At 36.0% G+C, this 23873-nt stretch overlaps 1 protein-coding gene across 2 annotated transcripts in view; it reads left to right on the plus strand.

Annotated features, from left to right (window-relative positions):
* The window catches only part of CACNA2D3 (calcium voltage-gated channel auxiliary subunit alpha2delta 3), a 457261-nt gene that overhangs the window by 174865 nt on the left and 258523 nt on the right, over positions 1-23873 (plus strand). For both annotated transcript variants that reach the window (XR_009726818.1, XM_061362402.1), the window contains exon 5: positions 8623-8785. Coding sequence is in view for 1 of the 2 variants with exons in the window: in XM_061362402.1 (XP_061218386.1) it covers positions 8623-8785 (163 nt within the window). In the remaining variant the exon portion in view is untranslated. The remainder of the gene's footprint in view (positions 1-8622; positions 8786-23873) is intronic.

Raw genomic sequence — 23873 nt, forward strand, 5'->3', positions numbered from 1 at the left:
CTGTGTTTTGATCTACAGGGATTTAAAGAGAAATGAAGGAGTCCTGTTGTTCTAGTTAGTAATGAAAATGGTATTATGAGATCAGGGTTTCAGCTTTTCTGTATCTGTAAAGGCACACAAATGATATAATTTGGTTAAAAATGCCTTCACAATGCTGCTCAAGTTTAAAATATGCCTATCTTTGTGCCTAGAGTATGGCTAGTAGAAGTCATTATTTAATCCATAAAAGTCACACATGCTTGATTTTTGCTTTCTTCCCAAGTTGCTGAAAAATGATGATCCTCCTCTGTTTTTTATATAAGTGTTAATAAAAAGGCAGATATTTTAAAATCAAAGTGCTATCTCTGTTATGTATCAAACTGCATTTCAGTTTTTGTCTTTAACAGAGAAGAAACCTGCCTTCAGTGTGACTGTGCATCTTACCTGCTCAACCAAGGTGCAGAGGTTTTGTAGCCCCCCACCCAAACCATCATGATAACCTGTCAAGCATGCGTTAAGTATTTTGCATCTCTGTTTAAGCCACACCCCACGACAGTGAGATACTACTTCTAAAAATAAATGAGGCATAGTGAGGGTTCTTAATGTTCTGAAAATAATATTCTAGTCAAACCATACTATGTAATGTTGTATTTTGTAATCGGAAAAGGGAGGATCACCGCCACTGTAGTATAGAAGTAACAGCAAGATTGATATAAATGTGTCAGAAATGTGTTAACATCCTCAAGTGTTAGAAGTGCTTATTAGTCTTCCCTTGTTTTCTTTGCGCTTGCATAGAGCAAGTCCTTTTGGAGTGAAAAGGTTTAGGCTACTTGCTGCTTCTTCCAGAGTGTGGTTTAAATAAAGCCCAGCAGACCTCTCATGTTTGTCAGCAGGAAGAATTTTCTCTGTGTTCATCAGCTGAGAAGGTGCATCCTCAGCACAAGCGCAGAGCCAAGGAAGCTCTGCCTGTGCTAAGCCCAGGTGAAAGGGCAGGATGAAGCATTTTGAGTGCAGCTGGGAAGGGGCTGCCCAAGCCCCAGAAGTATTCCTGTCATGCTCGCTCAGTGATGGGTGCAGAGACAATAAGCATTAACAAAGGGCCATGCTACTGTACTGGTAGATTTTTCAGGTTTGGGACTTCAGGCTTTTTATCATTCCACAGTATTAGCTTTATGGAATTTGTGGCAATTATGTGGTTTTGAAATACACAATTTGCACATTATTTTATTATGGTTATAAAATGATTCACTTAAGTCATGAAATTCTTATTAAAGTTGCTTTAGAAATCTTCAGTAAGTTATCTCCATGGTTTGCTTCAGCTCTATATGAGCATAACTGGCTCTAAACTTACTCATCTGTGTAACTGGTTATCTTTTTAACATAACATCTCTCCTTTAGGAGAATGGAGAAATTATGGTGCCACCAGAGAAGGGATTTGTTTTGCTCTTTAGCAGAAAGTATTCCCCAGGGGTTTTCATGTGTATTGAAATGAACACGCTGATCTCTTGCATTTCTAGACCCAGCAAAAAACATTAGCTCTCCAATAAGGCTTGTCATTCAGGTGTCTGAAATGTCAGACTGGAAGACTTTTCTCCTTCTTTGTTGTGTTTGCTAAGTTTAAAAGTGACCAAAGAATTTTTGTTCAGCCTTGTGACAAAGAAAAGAATCTTAAGAGCTTTTGTATGTAGAAACAGATATTTTAGAAGTTACTTGTCTCTAAGAGAAAAGGAGGCTTCCTCTGAAGCTTGTAACCTGAAGTGACTCTTTTTAACTTTACTGGACGATTTGAAATAGCCATCATAATTGCTTACTACTTGCCACTCTTAGTGAACCACTCTTAGTGAACCACTGTTAGTGAACCAGTTAATCCTTACAAGACCTCTGAGACCTTGATGTGTTATCAATTTATATGTCGGTATAATTGTTTTTATACTTTAATGAAGTATTATTGATTTTATACTTTAATGAAGTATTTTATTTATCCTGTTTAAGACCATTTTAATTGGGTAATTGTATTGAGAGGGAATGGATAGCCCAGGGTAATGTCATCTTAATTTGATTGTGTCAAAACTAAATTGATTGTTTTTACAAACTTATAAGTGAATTTTATGTTATTCCCATAAAGAGGGATTGATCACATTTCAAATGACAGGTGTTTTCTGAGCTTTACTGTTAAAGACATGGATAAGGGGTGGGGGGAGCAGAAGCATTGGAAATTCCTACAGAAGAGCAAGTAAGAACTCTCATAGAATAATCGTAAATATTTCGTAGAATAATTGTAAAGATGGCATTTTACAAAAGATGCCAGTTTTCTGAAAGCTAAAAGCTTCTTAAAATTCAAACCAGTTTTTATTGAATGAGGCAGTTAGCTTTTATGAACTTTTATACTGCTAAACAGCAGACCAAGTTCTTGAAGACAAGAGTTTTAATCATGTGCTTCAAAATGTTAATCCTCCTCAGTGGACAACTGTGAGAAGAGGCTTTTTTGAGCATTAGAAACTGATATGCATTCAGACATCTGCCTCTTCATTAACATGTGAATTAACAAGTGGAGACTTGTCAATATCTTTTGTAGCAAGCAACCCTTCCTCAAAATGGATAACTCTTCTCATTTTGTTTTGTACATATCATGAACATTTCTACCCTCTTAGAGATGTGTCCTACTTGTCAAAGTCTTGAGAAAAGAAACTTGTCTTTTTTTTTTTTTAATTCTCTGATGATAGCTATTTTGCTGAAACTGCAGTAGATATTCAAATTACCATTCATTTCTAGTTGTCTGCTGTTTAATGCCAGGTTTTACGTTCCCCTTAAAATTCTGTGTTATTTACTACTTAATTTTCTCTGTGACGCGCTAGCATTTTGAGGTGCAATACAACTCCCATGAAGTTTTCTTAGTTTAGTGTTTCCCAGAGACAACCATCTTTGTCTTAGATGAAACACTGTGAAAATGGTTCTTGCATTGGTAAAAATTATCAGTGTAACCCCAATACTTCTATAGTGCTGACCCATTAGTGCAAATCATTCCTGGTTTTGTTGTTACACTTTCCTAGTCCTTATAGTTCTGTGAATAGGACTCCTTTTTGTTTGTTTGTTTGCTTGTTTTGTTTTGTTTTGGTAACAATAACTTCTGTACTATAAAAAAAAAAATCAAACTGAAACTGTGGCATGCGTTGTTTCATACCTGTAAAACAAACTACTCCATTTAAAAATATAATGAAAACAGTTGATACGTGTTTCCTTTTATGTACCAAGAACTCTCTAAGTTGCAAAGGCAATTTGCATTAGAATGTATCTTTTAAATGGTAAATATTTATATTTAAATAAATAAGCTGTTTACAGTTGTAATAAATATTTGATAAATAAGCATCACAAGATATCTGTTTACAATAAGATAAATATAAATAGAAATACAGAATATCACTCATCTACCACAGTTTGTACTATATTGAAATTATTCAAGACATGCACAATACTTTTCAGTACTATATCTAAATTACTGATGTCTTGTTTCAGCAAAGTGTCCATTGTAATCAAGGTGCTTGTTTAGTTGAGACATTATGGCAAAAAATAAGCGTCTAAGTTGGAACAGATATCTTCAAGACTTCTTTCTTGCTTTGCAAATCATTTCTCCCCTGCTAATTCCCCCATGGTTCTCACTGGATGCCAGAAACCTTGCACTCTCCCACATTTTCCTGTGATACCTTTGAAGGAATTAATTTTTTATCATCATTAGCATGTCTGTGGCAACCACACAAAGAGATCATACTGCGCACATGTTTGCATTGTGGCCGAGGCTAAATTACGGTGTTTTAAAACAGAACTTGCCTTTGCTAGTCAGCATGAATGAACCTGTAAAACAATTTTGTGGTTGATCTCCTAATAGTCCCATAAGTCTCTCTGTGCTATGATTATACCAGTATTTGGGAGCAGCCTACGGTTCTGCAGACTACTCACAGTATGATTCTTTGGGATATCTCAGATATGGTTAGCTCCTTGCTGAGGCAGGCTTGTCCAGTCCTTGATCTATTGAGCATTACTGATGAGTTTATATTGGCTTACATTGGGAAGGCTTTTTTCTTCACAATGATAAAATATTGCGAAAACTGAAACTCCTATTAGTCCCAAATTTTTATGGCTTTGCTCTAGGTTGTCTTCATTACAATACAGTGGGGCTTTCAAAATGCTTGATCAAACATTCAGAATGACTGGATGCTGCTAAGGAATATACAAATAAGAGACACAAGTGTATTTACTTGAGAAAATTTAATAGCACAAAAGTGTAAGAGTCCATATTTAGACCTTGAGGTGGATATAATAGATTATGTGAATGAGATTTCCTTTGACTACTGATTGTCCTGTTCATTGTTCACTATGCAAGTCTAAATGTAAGGTTGGTGTAAACTCACCCATTGGCCAAGTCACAGTAGAGACTGGCTATGCTCCCAACCTGGATAATTATTTTGTTATTTGACTAATAACTTCTTGGCATGTTTTATTGTACACACTCAGAACTCACCTAGTTAAGGTTACATCAAAGATTGGCCTCCCATGACAAGACTAAATTGAAGTCATTTTCTCTTAGCATTTGGCAGGTAGAGCATTTGTGTTGTCAGCAAACAGGACTTTATCCTCTTTCCCTTAGGCATGCTCTCGAGTGCAGTGTCAGAACACCAGATGGGTTTACTTTCATATTTCCCTTTTACTCCAATCTTTATTTTTAATTTTTCTTCTACCACCTTTCAGCTGTCACGCTCATCAGTTCCTTGGAGGTAAAGTGACAACAGAAGCTACTGTAAAACAGCTCTGATTAAATGCTGATCTTTTTCAGTGTAATTATTGAGCTGTACATTTTACCTGATGTTTAACCAGGTTTAGAACTTGGGCTGTCTTTAATACGTTATTTCTGTAGGCTTCTCACTTGTAAAAAGTAAAAAAACTCAAAAAAACCCCAACAAACCAAACCCAAACACACTCTAATTGAAACAGAAAAAAAAACCAAACCCAACCCAGGAAAATATTAATTAGTGTAATATTGTAAGGACAATTGTATACTGCAATTTGCTTTAATGTCCCCTTACTCCCCCCAGTCATATTATTGTGCATACACTCGTAGATTTGAAAAGGGAAAATACAGATTCAGACCAATAAATCAGTGAATACTAAATATACCAAAGAAACAATCAGTCCTTAATACCCTTAATTGTGAAACAAGTGGTTTCATTTTATTTAGAATATAGCAGATTTTAATACTTGGCTAGCATTGCCACTTGCAGAACACATTGAAGAAGGATGTCTGCTAATTACCTCTTTTGGAAAAGGAAATAACCCACTGAATGAAAGGAAATAATATTCTTTTAGAGGCAGTTTCTTTGTATAATCTGACATTTTCATTTGAAAGTTGACCACTTTTCCTGCAATTTTCAAAGTATTATAAAACTTTTACTTCCTTGAAATCACTATGCCTGTGTGTGAATTACTGTAGAAATTATTCCTTGATGCATAAATTCAGTTAAAGGAGAACAGTATATTTCTACATATTTTAGTACAAATGTTTTTATCTTGAAATGTCTTCACCTTTCACTTAAAGTAGGTGTTATGAATGCTTCCAGTGGTGGTCTTAATAAGAAAACGAAACCCAAACCCCCCTCTTTGTGACAGTCCTGATTTACAAAGCAAAGAAATGTCATGAAAGCAATACAATGACTTATCTGTAGCTCCAGCAATTTTGGAGGCAAAGTCCTTTCCAACAGAGAAAAAGGAAAGCAAACCCCCTCTTAAGGGAGAAGAAAACAAGCGGTTTGGAAAACAGATGAAACAATCATCCACACCCTGCTGCAACTTGACTGTCCAAAGGTTGTGAAGAGGGAGGTGCTTAGCAAGAGAGAAGAATGTAGTGTAGAATTTTATTTATACTGTACTCCCAGAGGATGGAATATCAGCCTTTTTGCAGACTTAGATATTATCTAATATATCATGGTAAAGCTGAACAGCTTACCCTTCCATGCTTGGAATTGGAGTAGAATTGTGTTTTACAACTGTCATTACTGCATGACTTAATGTTAGAAGGAATATTCTGTTTCTTACTAAAATGGGAAATAAGAGTTGGGCTTTCAAGTCTTCTGCCAACTGTCTCTGGCTTTTGCAGAAAGGGTAAACTGAAAAAGCTGCTGTCACATGTGTGCAGCAGGCATGCAGTGCAGCTAATGATCCATGATAAACCTGGATAATAAGCAGAGATGGAGAAGGTTTCTTCCAGATAAAATGAGAACTGGTGTTTCTTGGAAATGATTATGTTTCTTCATCCTTTTGGTTTTGGTATGAGAAGAATAAAATGTGTAACAGTTTCATGGTTTAAGCCCAGCCATGCAGCCTCTCTCTCACTGCCCCCCCCCCCCCCCCGACCTTCCTCCCCTCACTCCTGGAGGGATGGGGAGGAGAATCGAAAGAGTGTAACTCCCACAGGTTGAGATAAGAACAGTCCAGTAACTGAGGCATAACACAAATCACTGCTGCTACCACCAATAATAATAATAATGATAAGGGAAATAACAAGGGAAGAGAATACAACCGCTCACCACCCACCGACCAATACCCAGCCTGACCAAGCAGTGACCTCCCCCTTCTGGGTGACTGCCCCCAGTTTATATACTGGGCATGACGTGCTGTGGTATGGAATACCCCTTTGGTCAGTTTGGTTCAGGTGTCCTATCTCTGCTTCCTCCTGGCTTTTCCTCCTCCCTGGCAGAGCATGACACTCAGAAAGTCCTGGATCAGACTAAATATTACTGAGCAGCAACTAAAAACATCAGTGTTATCAGCACTGTTTCCAGGCCGAAAGTCAAAAAACATGGCACTGCACCATCTACTAAAAGGAGAAAAATGACTGCTACTGCTGAACCCAGGACAAACAGTGACAAACCCCAAATGATATAAAAAAGGGTAACGTCTGTGGGGGTGTTGGATAATTCTAGTAACTTTTGGAATTAATTAATGAAACTACACCATTAGACAAATTATATCTTTATTCTTTTCCTTACCTGGGGCTCCTGGAATTAAAAAAGCTTAAAAAAAAGGACTACTGTGGGTTGTTTTTTTTTTCCTGAACTTGAGGATTCACTAACTGTCTGTATATATTCATGAGGTATATGCAGTAGATTTGGCTCATCTCAGTATAAACTAATAAAGGAAAATAACTTTTAAGATCAAATGTTTAATCACATCAGATTAATTACTCTTAGATTGATTTTCAGATACTGATGTGTCTTAGTCTTTGTTATATGTGATTAATGTTCTGTGGAATACTGAGTTTGTCTGAATATTTCTGTCATACAGAGGAGGTCCTCAAAATCTAGCTAATAGACAGCGACTTTGTGTTCTACTTTCATCTAAAACCCAAACTATGGGTTTACCATTTTGAAAACATAAAACCTAAAAGAGCAGGATATGGAAAGCTGCTTTCCAAGTAATCTTCCATTTCAGATACTGGTATTACGGAGGTTTTTAATGGAAGTGTAGAGATTGTAAGTTTTTAAGTAATTCTTATTTAGTAAAATGAGTTTCATATCACACTAAGAAAGAGTGCTTGTGAAAAGCCTTTTAAGTTTTTGTACTTGCTGATTCTGTTTTAGCTTTGTAAATGGTATAATATGTTTATCCTTATACAGGTTGTATAGATACATGCAGTCTATGAACACATAGATTTATATCTATTATATTGTTTTACTCGCAAGTGAATGGTTAGGACAGAGACTCATATTTAAATTGAGATTCTTCAAAACTAAACGTTGGTCTCTTTCAGCTAAGAAACACATCACAAACTGTTGCCAAGGGTTAAGGTTATTTAAGAGGTTAAAAAGTAGTCTTCACTGTTTGTTGCTTCAAAGCTTGACAGAATTTCTTATTAAACTACATCATAAAGAAATAAATAATTTTATCTAAATTGCTTTTGCTTATCTGGTTAAAGTTATGTACAAAATAGGGCAAATACTCTTCAGGAATCTGTAACAGGTAGGCAAGAATTTCCTGTTCAAAATAAGTCACTGCTAAGTTTATATGTCTGTATTGAAGTATGCATAATTTCACAAAACTTGCTATGATGTACATCTGTAAAATTCAAGATAAAGCTTATATTTTTCTTTCGGAAGTGTCAAGTCAGTACATGTTGGGTAAGCATCAACAGATGCAGTTAATGTTCCCGTGAAGTAAAAATGTTTAGTTTCTGAAGGCATAAATTCAACACTGATAGCAGTTCTTAAACTGAGGGAAATAAGTTAAATGGATCTACTGATATAAGTGATTATCTAGGGATTTATTTAAATCTAGAGACCTTTGTATTAAAAATAGTGCATACATTGATTTTGCTAAGGGTGTTGTTAGACTGCCCCTAACATTTTCAGGGCAGCCAGCGATCTGAGGTAATACGGTGTTTTCTTGAGATGTATTGATAAATCTGGTTTCAGAAATGTACCTGTACTAGCAGTACAGAGGGAATCTGAGAGATGAAAAAAATATCTTGGTCTTCTATTCTAGATGGAGATATATGTAAATGCCTATCAATGAATGATAAATATGTAAAAATATTAAAATCTTGTGGTTTTATGCTGAATATGAATTCTGAGTACTGAATGTGGGTTTCTGTTGCAGTATGAATACTTCAATGCTGTGCTCATAAATGAACGAGATGAAGAAGGAAATTATTTGGAGCTGGGGAAGGAGTTCATTCTAGTGCCAAATGACCACTTCAATAACTTGCCTGTGAATATCAGTCTGAGTGATGTGCAAGTACCAACCAATATGTACAATAAGGGTAAGAAAAGAGCTGGTTTATTTCATCATTTTGCTGACTGAACTAGAAACTTACTTGCTTTTAAAATGAAGCTGGTTTTAGTTTTCCAGTTTGCAATTAAACTGAAATTTCAGCAGTAGAATGCTTCAAGTATGACAGTTCTGTAATATCCTTTTGTTCCATGGCAATTTAGCAATTTAATATGGTCAGTGGTTTGCATATTGGACTTGCATGAATTCTGTCATACAATGTGGTAGAATATGTTTATTCTTATTAATTATTTTCCAAGATCTTCAGTTGAACAAGTTACATTCTGTCTTTGCTGAGAGCTAAAAGTGTCTTTTGAAGCTACAGCATAGATGGGAGGGGAATATTTTATGAGATTAATGCTCTCAAGCTTCTGGGAGTACTTCTAGCTGTATGACTGTATATACAGCTGCTGTGAGTTTTTAGGTAATATTTAGAAGTAATAAACAACATTAAAATTTCTACTCTCCTGATTCTTTGTCTTAGGTGCTGGATAGTACATAGCAGTAACAAATAGCTACATAAGATATTAGGAGATACCCACTTAGGTCTAAAGGTTGGGAATGCAGACTGAACTCAGGTGCACACTTGCTCGTTTTTCTTTTGTCACCTCTTGGATCAGACAGCAGAATATTCTAATTTTAGTGTGCTTATGCAGCACCCATCTACTTATTGTTCCCATGCTTGAAATACAAGAAAAATTAAGCAGGAAAGCACCAAAGTTTCTGAACAATGTCTACCGTATATGTGTCATTGGTCTGTAGAGAGCTGACTAATCTCATTAACTGGTTCTTCTTCTTTGTTTTAACTATGCTAAAAGATAGCTAAAAATACATTAAATGCTTTCCTCGTAATGCAGTCCAGGCTAGTGATTGTAGAAATTCATGCAAGGATATTGTGTAATCACAAATAGAAGGAGAACTAAGTAGGATAGGTTGGGCTGGTAAGAGAAGCAATTGGCATGACAGCCTCTCTTCGAAGTTATGATTCAGACTTAAGAACCCAGAATCATACAGCAAAGTTTAAAATTAGAGATTACAAAACAGTGAAGAGTCCTAGAGATTATGTAAGCACTGTAAAATTATTAATATGTTTAAAAGGTTTTGAAAATGATTAAAGCTTCTAAAGCTGGCAAACCAGTTGGTTTTTTTTTGTGCAAGCACTAATATTTATTTAACTGAGCCTGTCTATAAATTTTTTCATTCCAGAACTGCTAAGGAGGAAGAAGAAGAAAACAAAGTATGGTTGCAAAGGGCTATAGAATTCAGGCAATCACATTTTTCTGGAGAAGCAAAACCAGACTAGGTAGAGTAGTACTACTAGAGAGTAGTAAAACCGAAGGATCTTCAGTTATGTGATATGTAGAATTGCTACATATAGAATACATTTTTATATGCTGATTAATTACAGTTAAAGGCCAAAGTTGAAAGGGCTTGTTGCATCTTGGTTTGTCCTCTAACACAGGGGACTGCCTGTAGAGATGGCGAAGATAGAGCTCCCTGATGATTCCTGTTTCCACTTTGACTAATTCAAACCAGCCAAAATCATCACTTTATGTGGGTGCAGAAAAACATTTTTTTTATTTTATTTTTTAAATCATATTAATGTATTCCAGGTGCTGAAATCTGGTTTGTTGATGGCATTTTCCTTACACATGGACATGATAGCCTCAGCTTAGAGACTAACAGTGTCTGGAAATATTACTTCTACCAAGAAGTAATACTGTATACTTGTATAATACTGTATACTTGTATACTTGTATAATACTGTATACTTGTATTTTTTGTTGTCCATTTCTTCAGTTCTGTAATGCAGAGGGGTGATAACAAGTTAATTAAATCCTAGCCTGAGGGTACAGGCAGCAGATACAGATAGATTTACAGCCAAGTGTCTGCACAGCGCCATTTCTCTAGAAAATGACTGTTGTTCGTTCCAGGTTATGTTTTATTTTATTGAATTACTGGCAAAACCACTGCTCAATCTCACAGTTGAGTAAAGGCATGTGATCATTGAATATTTTAACACAGGACTCTCAAGTTAGAGTAGAAAAAAATGAGCTCTTTATTTGTAAGTGAATTCTAAATGTTCCCCTTTATTTGGTTTTTTTTAGTTGTGCAGATGTTGATAATTTGCAGTGGGTTCAGAGGAGAGTCACAGGATGCAAAGGATTGAAAAAATTGCCTTAGACTGAAAGACTTCAGGAGCTCTGTCCATTTAACTTATTCAAAAGATGTTTAATGGATTAATTAGTTGCTCTCTAGTTAATTACTAATACAAAGCTCTATAATCTTGTTGCAAAAAGTTTAAGATAGATCTGAAGGCCGAAATTGGGTTCCATTATTTTTCCAATTGCACAACTGTGGGTTCAGTTAAAGCATGGGGGTTGTTAGTGGTGTGTTTTTGTTAGTTTTATTTTGATATGAAGATAGTGGTTTATTAGAAGGGTGTTATCCTATGTCCATTCCCTCAAGTCCTTATTCAAGATCAGACTGATTTTTGGGTTGTTTTTGAAATGGTCTAGAATTAGTTTGTGGGAAAATTTTTGTCAGGTCAGCTTGTATAATCATAGTGATCCCTCCCACCTGTAGGATAAAGTGAATGTCCACAGTGCCCAACTAGGTTCTAAAGGAGACTGGTTTAAAAATCATGGGGCATAAATACATTGATATTCTTTATGTATCTTCTGGCTTTTTTATCCTCTGCGTAGAAAAGTGTAACAATATTGATTGGGTGATATGGTTTAGAGCGAGGTGTCCCTGCCCATGACAGGGGGGTTGGAACTCGATGATCTCAAGGTTCTTTCCAACCCTAACTATTCTATGATTCTATGATGATAACAAGAGAACTAAATAATTTCCATTCTAAAAAAGCCATGAAGTTTATAATGTGAAAATAAAAAGCAAAAGGGAATATCTTGACATTCATGATGAAATCAAGAAAGCTGAAATACCATAAATATCAAAACCATTATATTGAAAATTTTACGTAGCACATTTTGGAAAGAAAAATGAGAACAAATGAAAAGCCTGCCAACTTAATTTGTAAGCCTACATACAACTCTAGTGCCATTTTACAGTACAGATTACATGCACCTACTATAAATGTAGAAGAAAAATTAAATTAGTGAATTTACTAAAGAATCAGTTTTGCATTCAGAATACTTTTGATCACCATTGTAAAATATAAAGGGTTATTGATGGGCTTTTGTACTTTCTGTTCTCCTCTTCTGCACACTCTTGTCTCCCAGTTTCTACATGTTTTACAGTGCACATCAATAAATGTTAAAAAATAGAAAAAGTTACTGATCTTTGGAATACGAAGCCTAAAGGGCTCATAAAACACTAGTTCTCATTCCTATAATGTTCATATACTTAATGAATTCAGAAAAAAAGTGGGATGATTGTGCTTTAAAGATAAGTGCTTATCTGTCTGTCACTACAGAGACCTCTCAGCTCTAGGCTGTTTCACAGCAAGGCTGGCAGCCCATTAAAACTGCAGAACATTCTGATGGAGTAGGCTCACTTTTTTTTTTCCCCTGAAAATGCTGCTTATGATAATGTCTTGCTTTTGAAATGTTTAAGCACACATCAGGATTCTAAATCTGTCAGTGCATTCTGTTTCTTCTCTGTAAGTACAGTGTGTATTCACTGCCTGTAGCCACAGGATTTGCAAGCCAGTATCCTTTTAACTGATGAATAAATAATTAAGACTAATTAAGAAGTCCTGTGATAATTGTCTTAGCAAGTGGTAGCTCTTTCTTCAAAGTTGGTAAATGGCAATTATCAACTGCGTACAGATTTCTGACAGGAAATAGGGAAAATGGTTCTTGGGTGAATTAAATCAATCTGAATCTGATCTGGACAACACAGTGCCAAGGCAGAAGTCCAAGTATGAGAACCAGTGGGAATAAGTCACTAATTCAGCTTCTGCTGTTTTGGTTGTTTTTTTTTTTTGGGGGGGGAGGGCGGTTTGTTTGGTGTTTTGGTTTTTTTTTTAAATAAAATTAATTTACATGTGTTATATATCGGCACCAATGTGAGTTTTCATATCTCTTATTATTTTATCTCCTATTATTTTAGAATCCCTCAAATTCTAAAATAATAGGAGACACTACTGTCTCAGACAGTATATACTTCCATAGGTATACCTTCCAAAGATACTCAGATATACCTTTCTACATAGTGGTTGTTATATTTTAGAGAGTTGTGGGACAGATTAATAATAATGAAAAATTATTAATGGTTTGAAGTTTAGCTAGCTTTAACATTTATTTTATTACTTTCTGAAATGCTAGTAGTCTATTTAAAGGAAGCTAGGAAGGTGAAATGTAATTAAAAAGTAGGCAGTTGGAATGTGGGCTAGGCTTTCTGGCAACAATCCATGGAGAACATGCTTTCCAGCAGTAGAATTGCCACTGGGAAAAAGTAGGATTCTATAATGGATTTATGTACATGAGGAGATGACAAAAGAAGGCTTCAGAACACTCAAATCTGATCCTGCAGATGTTGACAGCATATAGAAGAGTAGTAGTTTACCTTCTGTTAGTGTGAGTACATAGGTAGTCTTAACTTCTAAAAATCCTACATTCCTTGTCCAAAGTACGTGCTGTGTCTGAGCTGAGGAACATATTTCAGTTTTATTTTTCTATGTCAACTCATATTTACCTACAGTAGTAGACAGTAAAGACATGGTTTCTGCTATTGTGTTTATATTCCACATTTTTTCAAGTCCTTGGAAGAAGCTATTGAAATACTTGGCTAAATGTGGAATCCAGAGGAATGTAGATGGAAAACCAAAGCCAGGGTGAGGGTGAATGCGTCTTGGTGACATACACTTGGACAATTCTAAAAGATGACACCTGTTGAAAAGTGATACATAGCATAGTACAGTACTATAACTGACATGCAGCAGGATCTGAACTGCTTATGTTAGCATTGCATAAAATCTAGGAAATTCAAGAGGATGCTGATAAATACATTATCTCAACATCAGCAGGAAGCAACTCTTGTTTTTGAGCCTTTGCAATCAGTCTTTGTTTATATGGTAAGGTAAGCTTTACATTTGTAGTTTGTAGAAAGAGAGAAACCCAGATTCTCTTCAATACCTCTGAAATTTCTAGGTGCAAACACTACTCCTTGCCTTTGAAACTATCTATTGTACCCTTCTGATTTTCCCTTAGGTTCCAATTCCCATAGAATTGTGAGCTTTTGTATTTTGCAATTTTTACTCTCTTGTTTTCCTAGTGCTCTTGGCAGATAGGGTATTTTACTGACTAACAAAATTGAATAACAATTAAACTGGCACTGAATTCTTCTTTATCAAGTATTGGTGCTAACTAGAAGGTTGGACTTCTTGAAGTCAGTGGCATTGTTTTGCAAAATTAGTGTTAGACTGCAGTTGCTTCCTCCATCCCTAGGTATGCGAACAGGCAGCCACTTAGATATATTAAATCGAGCATCTGCCTATCTAGAAGACTGATATTTTTAATTTCTTGGGAACTATTCCAGGGTTTCTCAGGATATTTCAGAGACTTGAACTTGTGGGATATTTCCAGAACAACTGTGAAGTATAAGAATTTATACTGATTTTTAAGGGCAGATGATACCGTATACGTTTTCTCAAAAAGTGTCAAGTCTTTTGTTTAACTGTCTTTTGTTGTTACCAAAAGCTAAGCAGTTAGAATTTTGGAGTTTAAGAAGTTCAACGTCTACAGCCTTTGGTTAGGAATCAAAGGTAAATGGTAACATTCTTAAAAATATGCCTCTAATTTGATTGCCTTGACTAATTTGTTTTTAACTTGAATAAACAATATCTTACTCAGACCTCAAGTTGCAAATGAATACAATGAAAAATAATGAAGGCTTTTACAGTAGAAACAGAATAACAGAGCTAAATTAGTTCTAATCACAGCTGGATAGAAAAAAGCAACACTGTCTTCACTGCATCTCTGTTTAGAGTAAATGTGCTCAGTGTAATAATTTCTTTACTGTAAGAAATTTAGACACTTCTGTGCCTGAAAGCGTTTTCAAGTATAAAAATATTATTTCTTTCTAAAATCCTTATGTCTTATAAAATCTTCACTGTAGCTCTGCCTCCAGATTTGGTCTGGATTAAAATATTGCACGCACAAATAAGACCTCTCTCAATGTTCTTAATAAAACCAACTCTTTGAATGGGGTCAGTTTTACTTTCCTGGTATGTATCTGCTACCTCCATTTTCCTGTCTTTGACTCAAAGAATGAATGTGGTTATTCAGTCCTAATTTTGCACTAACTCTTGGGTTAATGTGCACTTTTATCCTCACGCTATTTCATTTGTTCCAGTTTAGGTGTGTACTAACACTAACAACTGCACATTGTGTTCCTTTTCTCACTAAATTCTTTTTCCTGTTTACTGAAGGAAGCACTTTCTTCTTTTTTTAAATCCTGAACTTGTATCTCCATTTTCTGTGTAAGCTAGTTCTTTCTCGATCACCGTTTGTGCTTATAATGACAAGGCATTCTGTACTTATAAAGAAGTTGTGAAGTGTCTCCAGGCACAATTGGATGCATGCTGTCAGCTGCAGGTTATTGAGGGATAAAAAATTACTGCTCTCTGCCACTTGTGCTTGCTGGGTATTACTGTCCCATTCAAACCTGCTGTCATAAGATGTTATGTAAGCTGTTTCCAAAACTGGTTTAGTAAAAGAAATCAGATAAAAAATTTGTTTCTAACCCTGTGTTTGAAAATAGAATCACTGTGATAAAACTAGGATGGCGTGACTGGATGTGAATCTGTTTACCAGCTCTGGACAGTAGTCTCTGATAAATGGTGGAGGAGGCAGACATGTGCCAGTAGAGGTAGATTGGGTAAAGAGGAAGATCTCTTTACTGGTATTAGATCAGATGTAGCTTGAGCACCATGTCTGATTTTGCCTTAAAAATTAAATAAATAAATAAATAAATTTCTCTTGGCAGTAGAAAAGAAGTAGGTTTATGTAAGTTGATTTAAACTAATGGGAGTGTTTTAGTTTTTTTCCTTTTTGTCATTTCTAGTTTACTATATGTATAATCTTGGTTTAATTGTTGCATTTTATAATGGAGGAATATTTCCTAGAGGATATTGACACAGCTGACTGGAACTAAATGCATTCTACAGCTTTGTAAGACTTAGTTATCCTTTGAGGTTTTGTGTTTATTAAGGCATTGAGCAGAAGATCCAAACTTACTACCAGGTAAACAACAGATTTTCATATTCTAAATACTCTCAGTTATTTTAAATGTAATTTTTATTTCATCACTAGTGAATGTCAGAGGAAAAGACATACAGGCACATCTGTGCTACAGGGTGGAGAGCTGTGCAGCCTGTTCTAACCCCAAAAGATGCTGACACAAGCATGGTTCACTGAAGTATTGCATGGAGACACTATGGATACAAGACAGTTCTGTGACTGTGGCTCTACAGCTAAGTTGTCAGGTGTTAGATCAGAAGAATTTTAATTTATTATGTTGCAGCACAAGCTTAAAGTCTCTATTTTGCTTCCTGTCCAGAGACAGCTAGATTTCAGCTCTGCACTGTCTTTCATTTGTACAGCATATGACATACAGCTTTTGAGAGACATTATATTTCTATATGCAGTACTGTAGTGCTTGCTTGTTTTTCCATAGATTGATTTCAGTGAGATTCCATTGTATAGCCTGATGCACAGTTCTTCTCTTTAAACTGTGACTATTGAAGAGTTTTAGACCTGGCTCAGCAATCTGGTGCTCTTCAGCACAGCATCAAGTTTGTGCCACCTCCCCACATACTGTTATGTTTTATAGATTTTTATGGTCTTTTAATGTAATACTTGCTGAACTACTGTGCTCTGCAGGGAGATTAAAGCCTGTGCTTCAAAATTCTGTGGGACTGACATCTACATCTTTTAACTTGGGCTTTTTGTACTTTACTCCTAGTAATGTCCTGGGGTGAATATTGCATGAACACTTAAATGCCAGTCATTCTGGGTGCACACAGGCAGAAGCACCATGCTGGTACAAATGAATAGGCTTGCTTTGAGCAGCCTCAGTTTTGGAAATTTTTCTCCCCTAGTTTGATTTACAGTGATGTCTGTTCAAATTAGTTTAAACAGGGAAATGCCTGCTCTTAGCTTGGAAGAATTCTTGGACTTGTGAGAAGAATTGATCGCTGTCTTTGAAGTGCCCAAGGTGAAATGTTGATTGGTGTGTGGAAAAACAGATGCAGCTGGTAATGTGCAAAAGGAACATATTAACATGACTACGTACAGTAAAGCCCACAATAATAACTGTCTTCAGTAAATGTCTTTCTGATTCAGGAGGGCACTTTGAAGCACCTTCCTGCTTTCACACTTGTTGCTTAAGCTGAACTAAAATACCAGTGTCTGGACATGTGCAGATAGTTAATCAAATCCATTTTCCTGTTTTAGAAACTAGATATCAATAACTGCGCCATCTAAAAGGTGATAGACTCTGCATCAGAGGGGAACTATGTTCTCTGCAGGGGGAAGAAAATATGTTAGAATCAATTACCAATTTTAATAATATGTCATAATAAAGCATAACATTTCCTCAAAATTGTTGCATCTGTAAAGTTACCGTCCAGCTTTCATTTATAATGGTGATTGGGGTTTATACTGTTGAATCAACTATTTCCTTATATGTGTACATTTTATATTGAGGAAGCTATGTGAACTTTTAGCACAGTGCTTAACACTGATTTCTTTTTAATGTTGACATTATTTATACTGAATACCTTTCTCTTAACATTTTCCTACAACTTTGCCTGACATTTCACAATGTGTATGAGTATAAAAGACCGAATTTTCCTATCCTTTGTTATATCAAGCAAGCTATATTTCATATTACAGCCACATGTTTTGGAAATACATTTTGGGGTCACAGTCAAATTTTTTGTCAGTTTTCTAATTGATTGAGTCTTTATTGCCTACTATAATGCGTGTGAGATGGGAGCAGGTGAAAAATATGGTTTATATCAAATAATCACAATTGACTTTTAAAAATCTATTCATAATAACAGTTCCTTCTTTCCTATCCCTGACTTTATGCTATGATACTTGCACTCTGCTAGCTGCTGTTATGGCAGGAAGGAATTTTCTTATTGTCAGATGGCTGGTCTTTGCAAATACCTATGGCAGCCCAGAGACTGGTGAGCTTATAAAACTTCTGCTATCATAAATCAGTAGGTGCCTTAGTAAATCAGCTCACATTATTAAATCACGTGCCCTGATTCTCTGTTAAATTAGGAAATACAGGTTTGGTACAGAGAAGACTTTTTTAAAGGAAGCTGGAGAATAGTGTGAGCATGGTCAGATAAATAATTAATTTCTCAATCTTTTTTAACTGAGGTGTTAAAGAGAAAAAAGGGGAAGGAAGCGGAGTGAGAAAGATGACAAGATGACATTAAATTGCACATTGTTAGGTATATATCCAGGTATATTTAGATAATGAAACTGTAGTCCTAGTGCAAGATGTTACTGCGTCTTTACTGACAGTGCAGAAGAACAAAGATAGAAAACAAAATTTGACTATCAGTGTTCCACAGTCCAAGAGTTAATCTGCTGCAATGGTAAAATTTTAACTTAGAGAAATCTGTCTGTCTTCCTTCTGTTCTTTCCATCTTCATATTGTGGTATTGCTGCTGTTCTGGTGTTTTTGAAGTACAGGAAGGGATTTTATCAGTGCTTTCCATAACTGCAGAGTTTTCATGTGATGGATGCTGAAGTCTGTGAATATTTTCAAGCGTTTCTGTCAACAGGAGATATGGTTTATGTCAACTCAACTAACAAACATAAGGCACACAATATGTTGCTGATAGTCTCACGCTGTGTCATCGGCATTTAAAAAAATGGTTCATGAATTTAAAAGACAATTAAAAGTTCAATAATGTGTAAAGAGTTATTGAGTTCTTCATTAATAATAGTCTAACTTAAATTTCCTTTAAACTAATACCACACTGAGACTAATTTCATGCCACTGATTTGAAATACTTCCAAATATTAGAGCTGTTTTGAGTCTGTAACAGTGATCACTCTGAGTAAATATGGATTTATAAATGAAGTAATTAAAAATAGTTTACAAGTCTGGAAGTCTATTTGGACTTCGCTCATTTCAGAGACAAGAAATATATAAATATCCTATATTTCCCAATGGATTTCAATTCAGTTTTTATTATTGCTCTTGTCATTTTCACAATTCAGTTGCTTTCCATAGAAAGACACCCTATTTACCATTCTTCCATGACAGCTTGTTTGGCCTTTATCTCTTTCTATCTTTGATCATGATATGATTATTTTTTAGTGCATGTGTGCTGTGTTCTACGCCTCTTTTTGTCTCCCTTGTCACCTATCATTTACTGGCTGTTAAAAATATAGATTTTTATCATATGACTTAAGCCTTCATTTAAAAGCTTTTGTGTTATGATGATCATTAACATTACCATAGAAAGTCGGTGATCAATTTTTTGTGTATGTTTTGGTTGGAACGGACCTTTAAAGGTTCCCGGCTATAAGCAGCGTCTTTGACTAGATAAGGTTGCTCAGAGCCCTGTCCAGCCTCACCTTGAATATTTCCAGGGATGGGTATCTACCACCTCCCTGAGCAACCTGTTCCAGTCTTTTACCACCCTCATCATCAAAAGTTTGTTATGTGTGGTCTGATTCTACTCTCTTTTAGTTTAAAACCTTTACCCCATGTCCTGTTGCAAGTTGTTTTCTTTCTTTTCTTGGAGTTGTTTCCATCCTTCTTACCTATCTCCATAGAAATGGAGATGGAAATGTTGTGAGATGTTTTCATTCTTTTCTTGGAGTTATTTCCATCCTTCCTGTCTTTCTATCTTCATAGTCACTAATACTTTAAGAAATTATTTGCAAACAGGATGAATGCAGTAGATCTTTGAATAATTCTGAATTTGGTGTCTTTAGTAACAAAAAGCTTCAGGTTTAGTCTGTTCTTGTCTGGTTATCATATTTACTTCTCAAATGCTGGAAAGATTGCAGAAGTAGGTCTTAGACTTCACAAATTGTCTTTTAAGTTTTGCTTGAACAGTTTAGAGACTGGTAAAGAATGTCACCTGTGTCAAGTGGTATTTCCATTGCAAGATTTTCATTGCATGTTAAAACATGACTTTATGCACTACAAGTAAATAAATGCAGACTCTAATCAAAAGTTTTGCTTGCATAGGAAAAAAACCCACCTGCTGTATGTAATAGAGCTTTCTCTGAAAGACATTGAAATGTGATGAACCACAGCCATTTTTTGATTGAGTTTTTTTCAATTTGATACTTCAAAAGAGCTATGAATATCATTCAGTCATACTTTCCTATCAGTGCCTTCCAAGTGGCTGTCAAAATCGAGATTACCTGTTTTCTAGAATATTAGAACCAAAAAAAAATAAAAATTTCTCAAGTAATGCAGAAAGATTATAATCTGCAGCTAGCCGATATGTAAAATCCTTTTCCTGCAAGGTGTGAAATTAAGAAATAAAATCTTGTCTGTCACTGTCGTATATAATTTTATGGACTATGCTTCTGAAAATTCGACATCCTTGAGTTGTTATTTAAATAATCATGCCACATATTGTCCTGGACCACTATATTTATATTTTGAAATACTTCCCTTGAGTTGTTTGTCTTCATATTTTAAGATATCTAGGACAGTGTTTGCACTATCGTTGGTCATTGTTTAATTTGAAAGGATCTTTCTTAGTCTGATTTAGTCAAGGTTGAAGAGAATTTCCTTACTTCCCATATTTCTTTAACTCTTACTGGCTATTGGACAAAGATGCACAGACTTCTCCACTTGTTCCGTCTGTTTTTTCTCAAATTCTGCCTCAAATCTGATTCCCAGAGTCTACTCAGGCTGCTGCTTTGTTCCTGAAAAGGGCTTTAGCTTCACAGATAATTTTTTTCCCCTTTTTTCAATCCTTTGTCTTTAGCAGCAAACTTTTTGGAAGTGTTGGCATCTCCACACAAGATGTATGCTGTGCTTTATCTTTCTAGTGTCCTACTCTGTCTTTGGCTGTGGATCTAATCTGTATGTTTCTAATACATCCACATCACCATGGCAACTAGATGTCAGATAGAGGCTACATGGTAACATTAAGTTTTTCCTCTAAAAAGCCCTGCTCTCTACCATTCCTTATTCATCAACTGTTGCCTAGTTACTTGGGGTTGGGCTTTGCATTTTGACACATATGAGGCAGTGAAGTTTTGTTAGTACATGCTACCTCAGGTATCATATTAAGAGGCTTTTTGACTTGAGACACCTCTGTTAATCATGATGCCTCCCCTACTTGCTTGTTGCTTCTAGGGGCAAGAAAGTGGCAATAATTTACTATTGGCCTATAATGGTAGAATATCAGTCTATCTCCTCTTTTATCTTTCCTTTTCCTGTTTTACTGTATCTGATAAGTATTAACTCCTCTGGTGACTGATTAAAAGCTGTGGAGCCACCATTCTGGCTCCCATTGTGAAAGGCTGGAAGTAGCTGTTCAAGGCTGTCATCCCTGTCTGGTTGGGCCTGTGTACTAGGTAACCTATATAGGTATGTATGAAAGCATAACCATAGTACACACTGGAGCTCAACTGGAGCATAAAAATGCTAATGCAGAGCATGGAGCTGCAGATAATAAATCCTGCTATAAGGCTCTTCATGCTTGCCATCATGCTAGTTCAGCACTGTGACTTCCAGCACTGGTATCTCAGTATGGTCCTACACTGCACTGACCTGGGTGTATGTGTAAGTGCGCTCAATGTGCGTGCAAGGAAGCTGGTGCCCAAAGCCAGGCATTATTTACTTAATGTATGTGTCTGCAAACACATTCATTCTTTTTCCTTCAGCAGAAATAGGAATAAATTCCACCCAAGAAGGCTTAAGAAACATCAATTAGGCCGTCATTGTTCTAACCCAAATGGAGACAAATTTAGTTGCTTTAAATATAAAAAGTGCTCTCCTCCTTACCTTTATTTTCTGTATTTCAAAACATTGGGTTAGAATTTTTGCTTCCTTCCTTGAAATGCTCTCTTCTGATATTTGGTAATCAATGTGTAGCTTGAATAAAGGTTTGAGGCTATAAAAAAAAACCCCAAACCAACAACAAACAACCCACCATGCAGCTGTTGTCCACACCTCTTTGCAGGGCTACATGGTTGGTTGTAAATATACGTATTACACAGTAAGCATGTCATAGGTGTTATATTCCTAACAATTCTTCGAGAGCAGTTATTTCTGATTTCTGCCTGTGTCTGTGGAGAATTTCTTGTAGGCTTTAGCTCATTATCTTCTAGCATGCAAATTGTTTCCCTTTTTTCCCATAGTAATTTACGTTAAAAAAATTAATGAAAAGGAATTATAATTGGTTTGTTCTCTTTTAAAGTGCTAATTTTCCTTATTTCTATTTATTTCATTATTTCAAGGAGGAAATAGCAATCAGGGAATTGTGGTATGTTCTATTATTGGCTTAAAGTAACAAACAAGAGAAAGTACCCAGAGTGTTCTTTAGTGTGGCATAGGTCAATGAAAAAATCTTTATGATTTGATACAAGATTATTTTTAGTGGACTGGGTTTATGTGCTAGGAGTGCAATGGAAAGTTTTATTTCTTTTTCGTTTATTTTGCTTTATTTAAAGATTTTTTTGAGACTATTTCCTCCATGAGCTATGCTGGAAAAACGTTCTTAACCAGTAAACTTAGTGGTAATTGACATAATAGTTCTGGGCTTCTGAAAACCTTTAGAATTAAGTATGCAAACCGTTTGATTAAATGGTTGTATTGCAAGTGCAAAAAAATTTAGCTTTTGTTTAGTATGGAGCAGAGAAGGTTGACAATTGACAAAGAATCATAGAAATTTATCTAAAGATACGTTTTATTCATTTTGTCTACTATTTTAGAACACAGAAATAATTTGTCTCTCCATCTTTCTGCATAACACAGACCTTTCTTTGATTTTTCTTGGACTGTGTTGTGTGAAGAGGAAAAAAGAAGGCTTGCTCTTCTGGTTAAGGATTAGTATGCTTGGCTAGAATATAAACTGTTTCAAAACGTTGTTTGGCTAAAAACTTACAAAGACATTTTTACACTGTACTTTGTTTATTTAGGTGTCTTTCTTGCAGCTTTTATTTGGCACATTCCTGAAGAGGCAAATAGTGTTTAAGAATCCATAACTGATTCTGTAGTGTATTAATTCCAAGATGCATTTGCAGATCTGTTCAGTGTTTTCAGTATATTATAATACCAGCTTCAGAGATTTTGAACAATATCTGTGAGGCTTTTTCCAACTATTTTTTGAGTAAAACTTCCACTCAGATTATGCAGTCTTTTATGTAAGGAAGAGCACTACAGCAGTAAGGGATCATTGATCTGAGAGGATAACAGATGGTGACTACTCATGCTAATAGACAAGTGTACTGTCATATATGATACTTGCACATTCACACTATATTGCTACTCCCAGGAATGTAGCAGTAGTGGTTTAGTTTGTTATAGCCCAGTACTAATGTAACACATTTTTACATGCTCAAGCATTTATCTCTAAAGGTTCTTACGCCTCCGTTTGTTGTATGCAAGAGGGGTGTAATGTGTTGATGAAATGGGAGACCTTTAACAGCTCCTGTTCAAAGCATTTTTTGCTGGGCCTTTGTCATGACTTAAGTGCAGTCAGTAACTCAGACCCACGCAGCCCACTCACTCACTCTCCCCCTTCCTCCTTCCCCCACTGCCCAGAGGGACGGAGACGAGAATTGAAATGTAACTCCCAAGGGTTGACATAAGAGCAGTCCAGTAACTAAGGTATAACACAAAACCACTACTGCTGCCACCAATAATAATAATAATAAGGGAAATAGCAAGGGAAGACAACACAACTGCTCACCACCCACCGACCAATACCCAGCCTGACCGAGCAGTGATCTCCCCCTTCTGGGTAACTGCCCCCAGTTCATATAGTGGGCATGACATGCTGTGGTATGGAACACCTCTTTGGCTAGTGTGGGTCAGGTGTCCTGCCTCTGCTTCCTCCTGGCTTCCCCTCCTCTCTGGCAGAGCATGAGGCTCACAAAGTCCTTAGT

Source organism: Neopsephotus bourkii, unplaced genomic scaffold (assembly GCF_033783945.1).
Source record: "Neopsephotus bourkii isolate Nb327-2 ecotype Australia unplaced genomic scaffold, CSIRO-AGI_Nbou_v1 NB_1120, whole genome shotgun sequence".
Lineage (NCBI taxonomy): Eukaryota > Metazoa > Chordata > Aves > Psittaciformes > Psittacidae > Neopsephotus > Neopsephotus bourkii.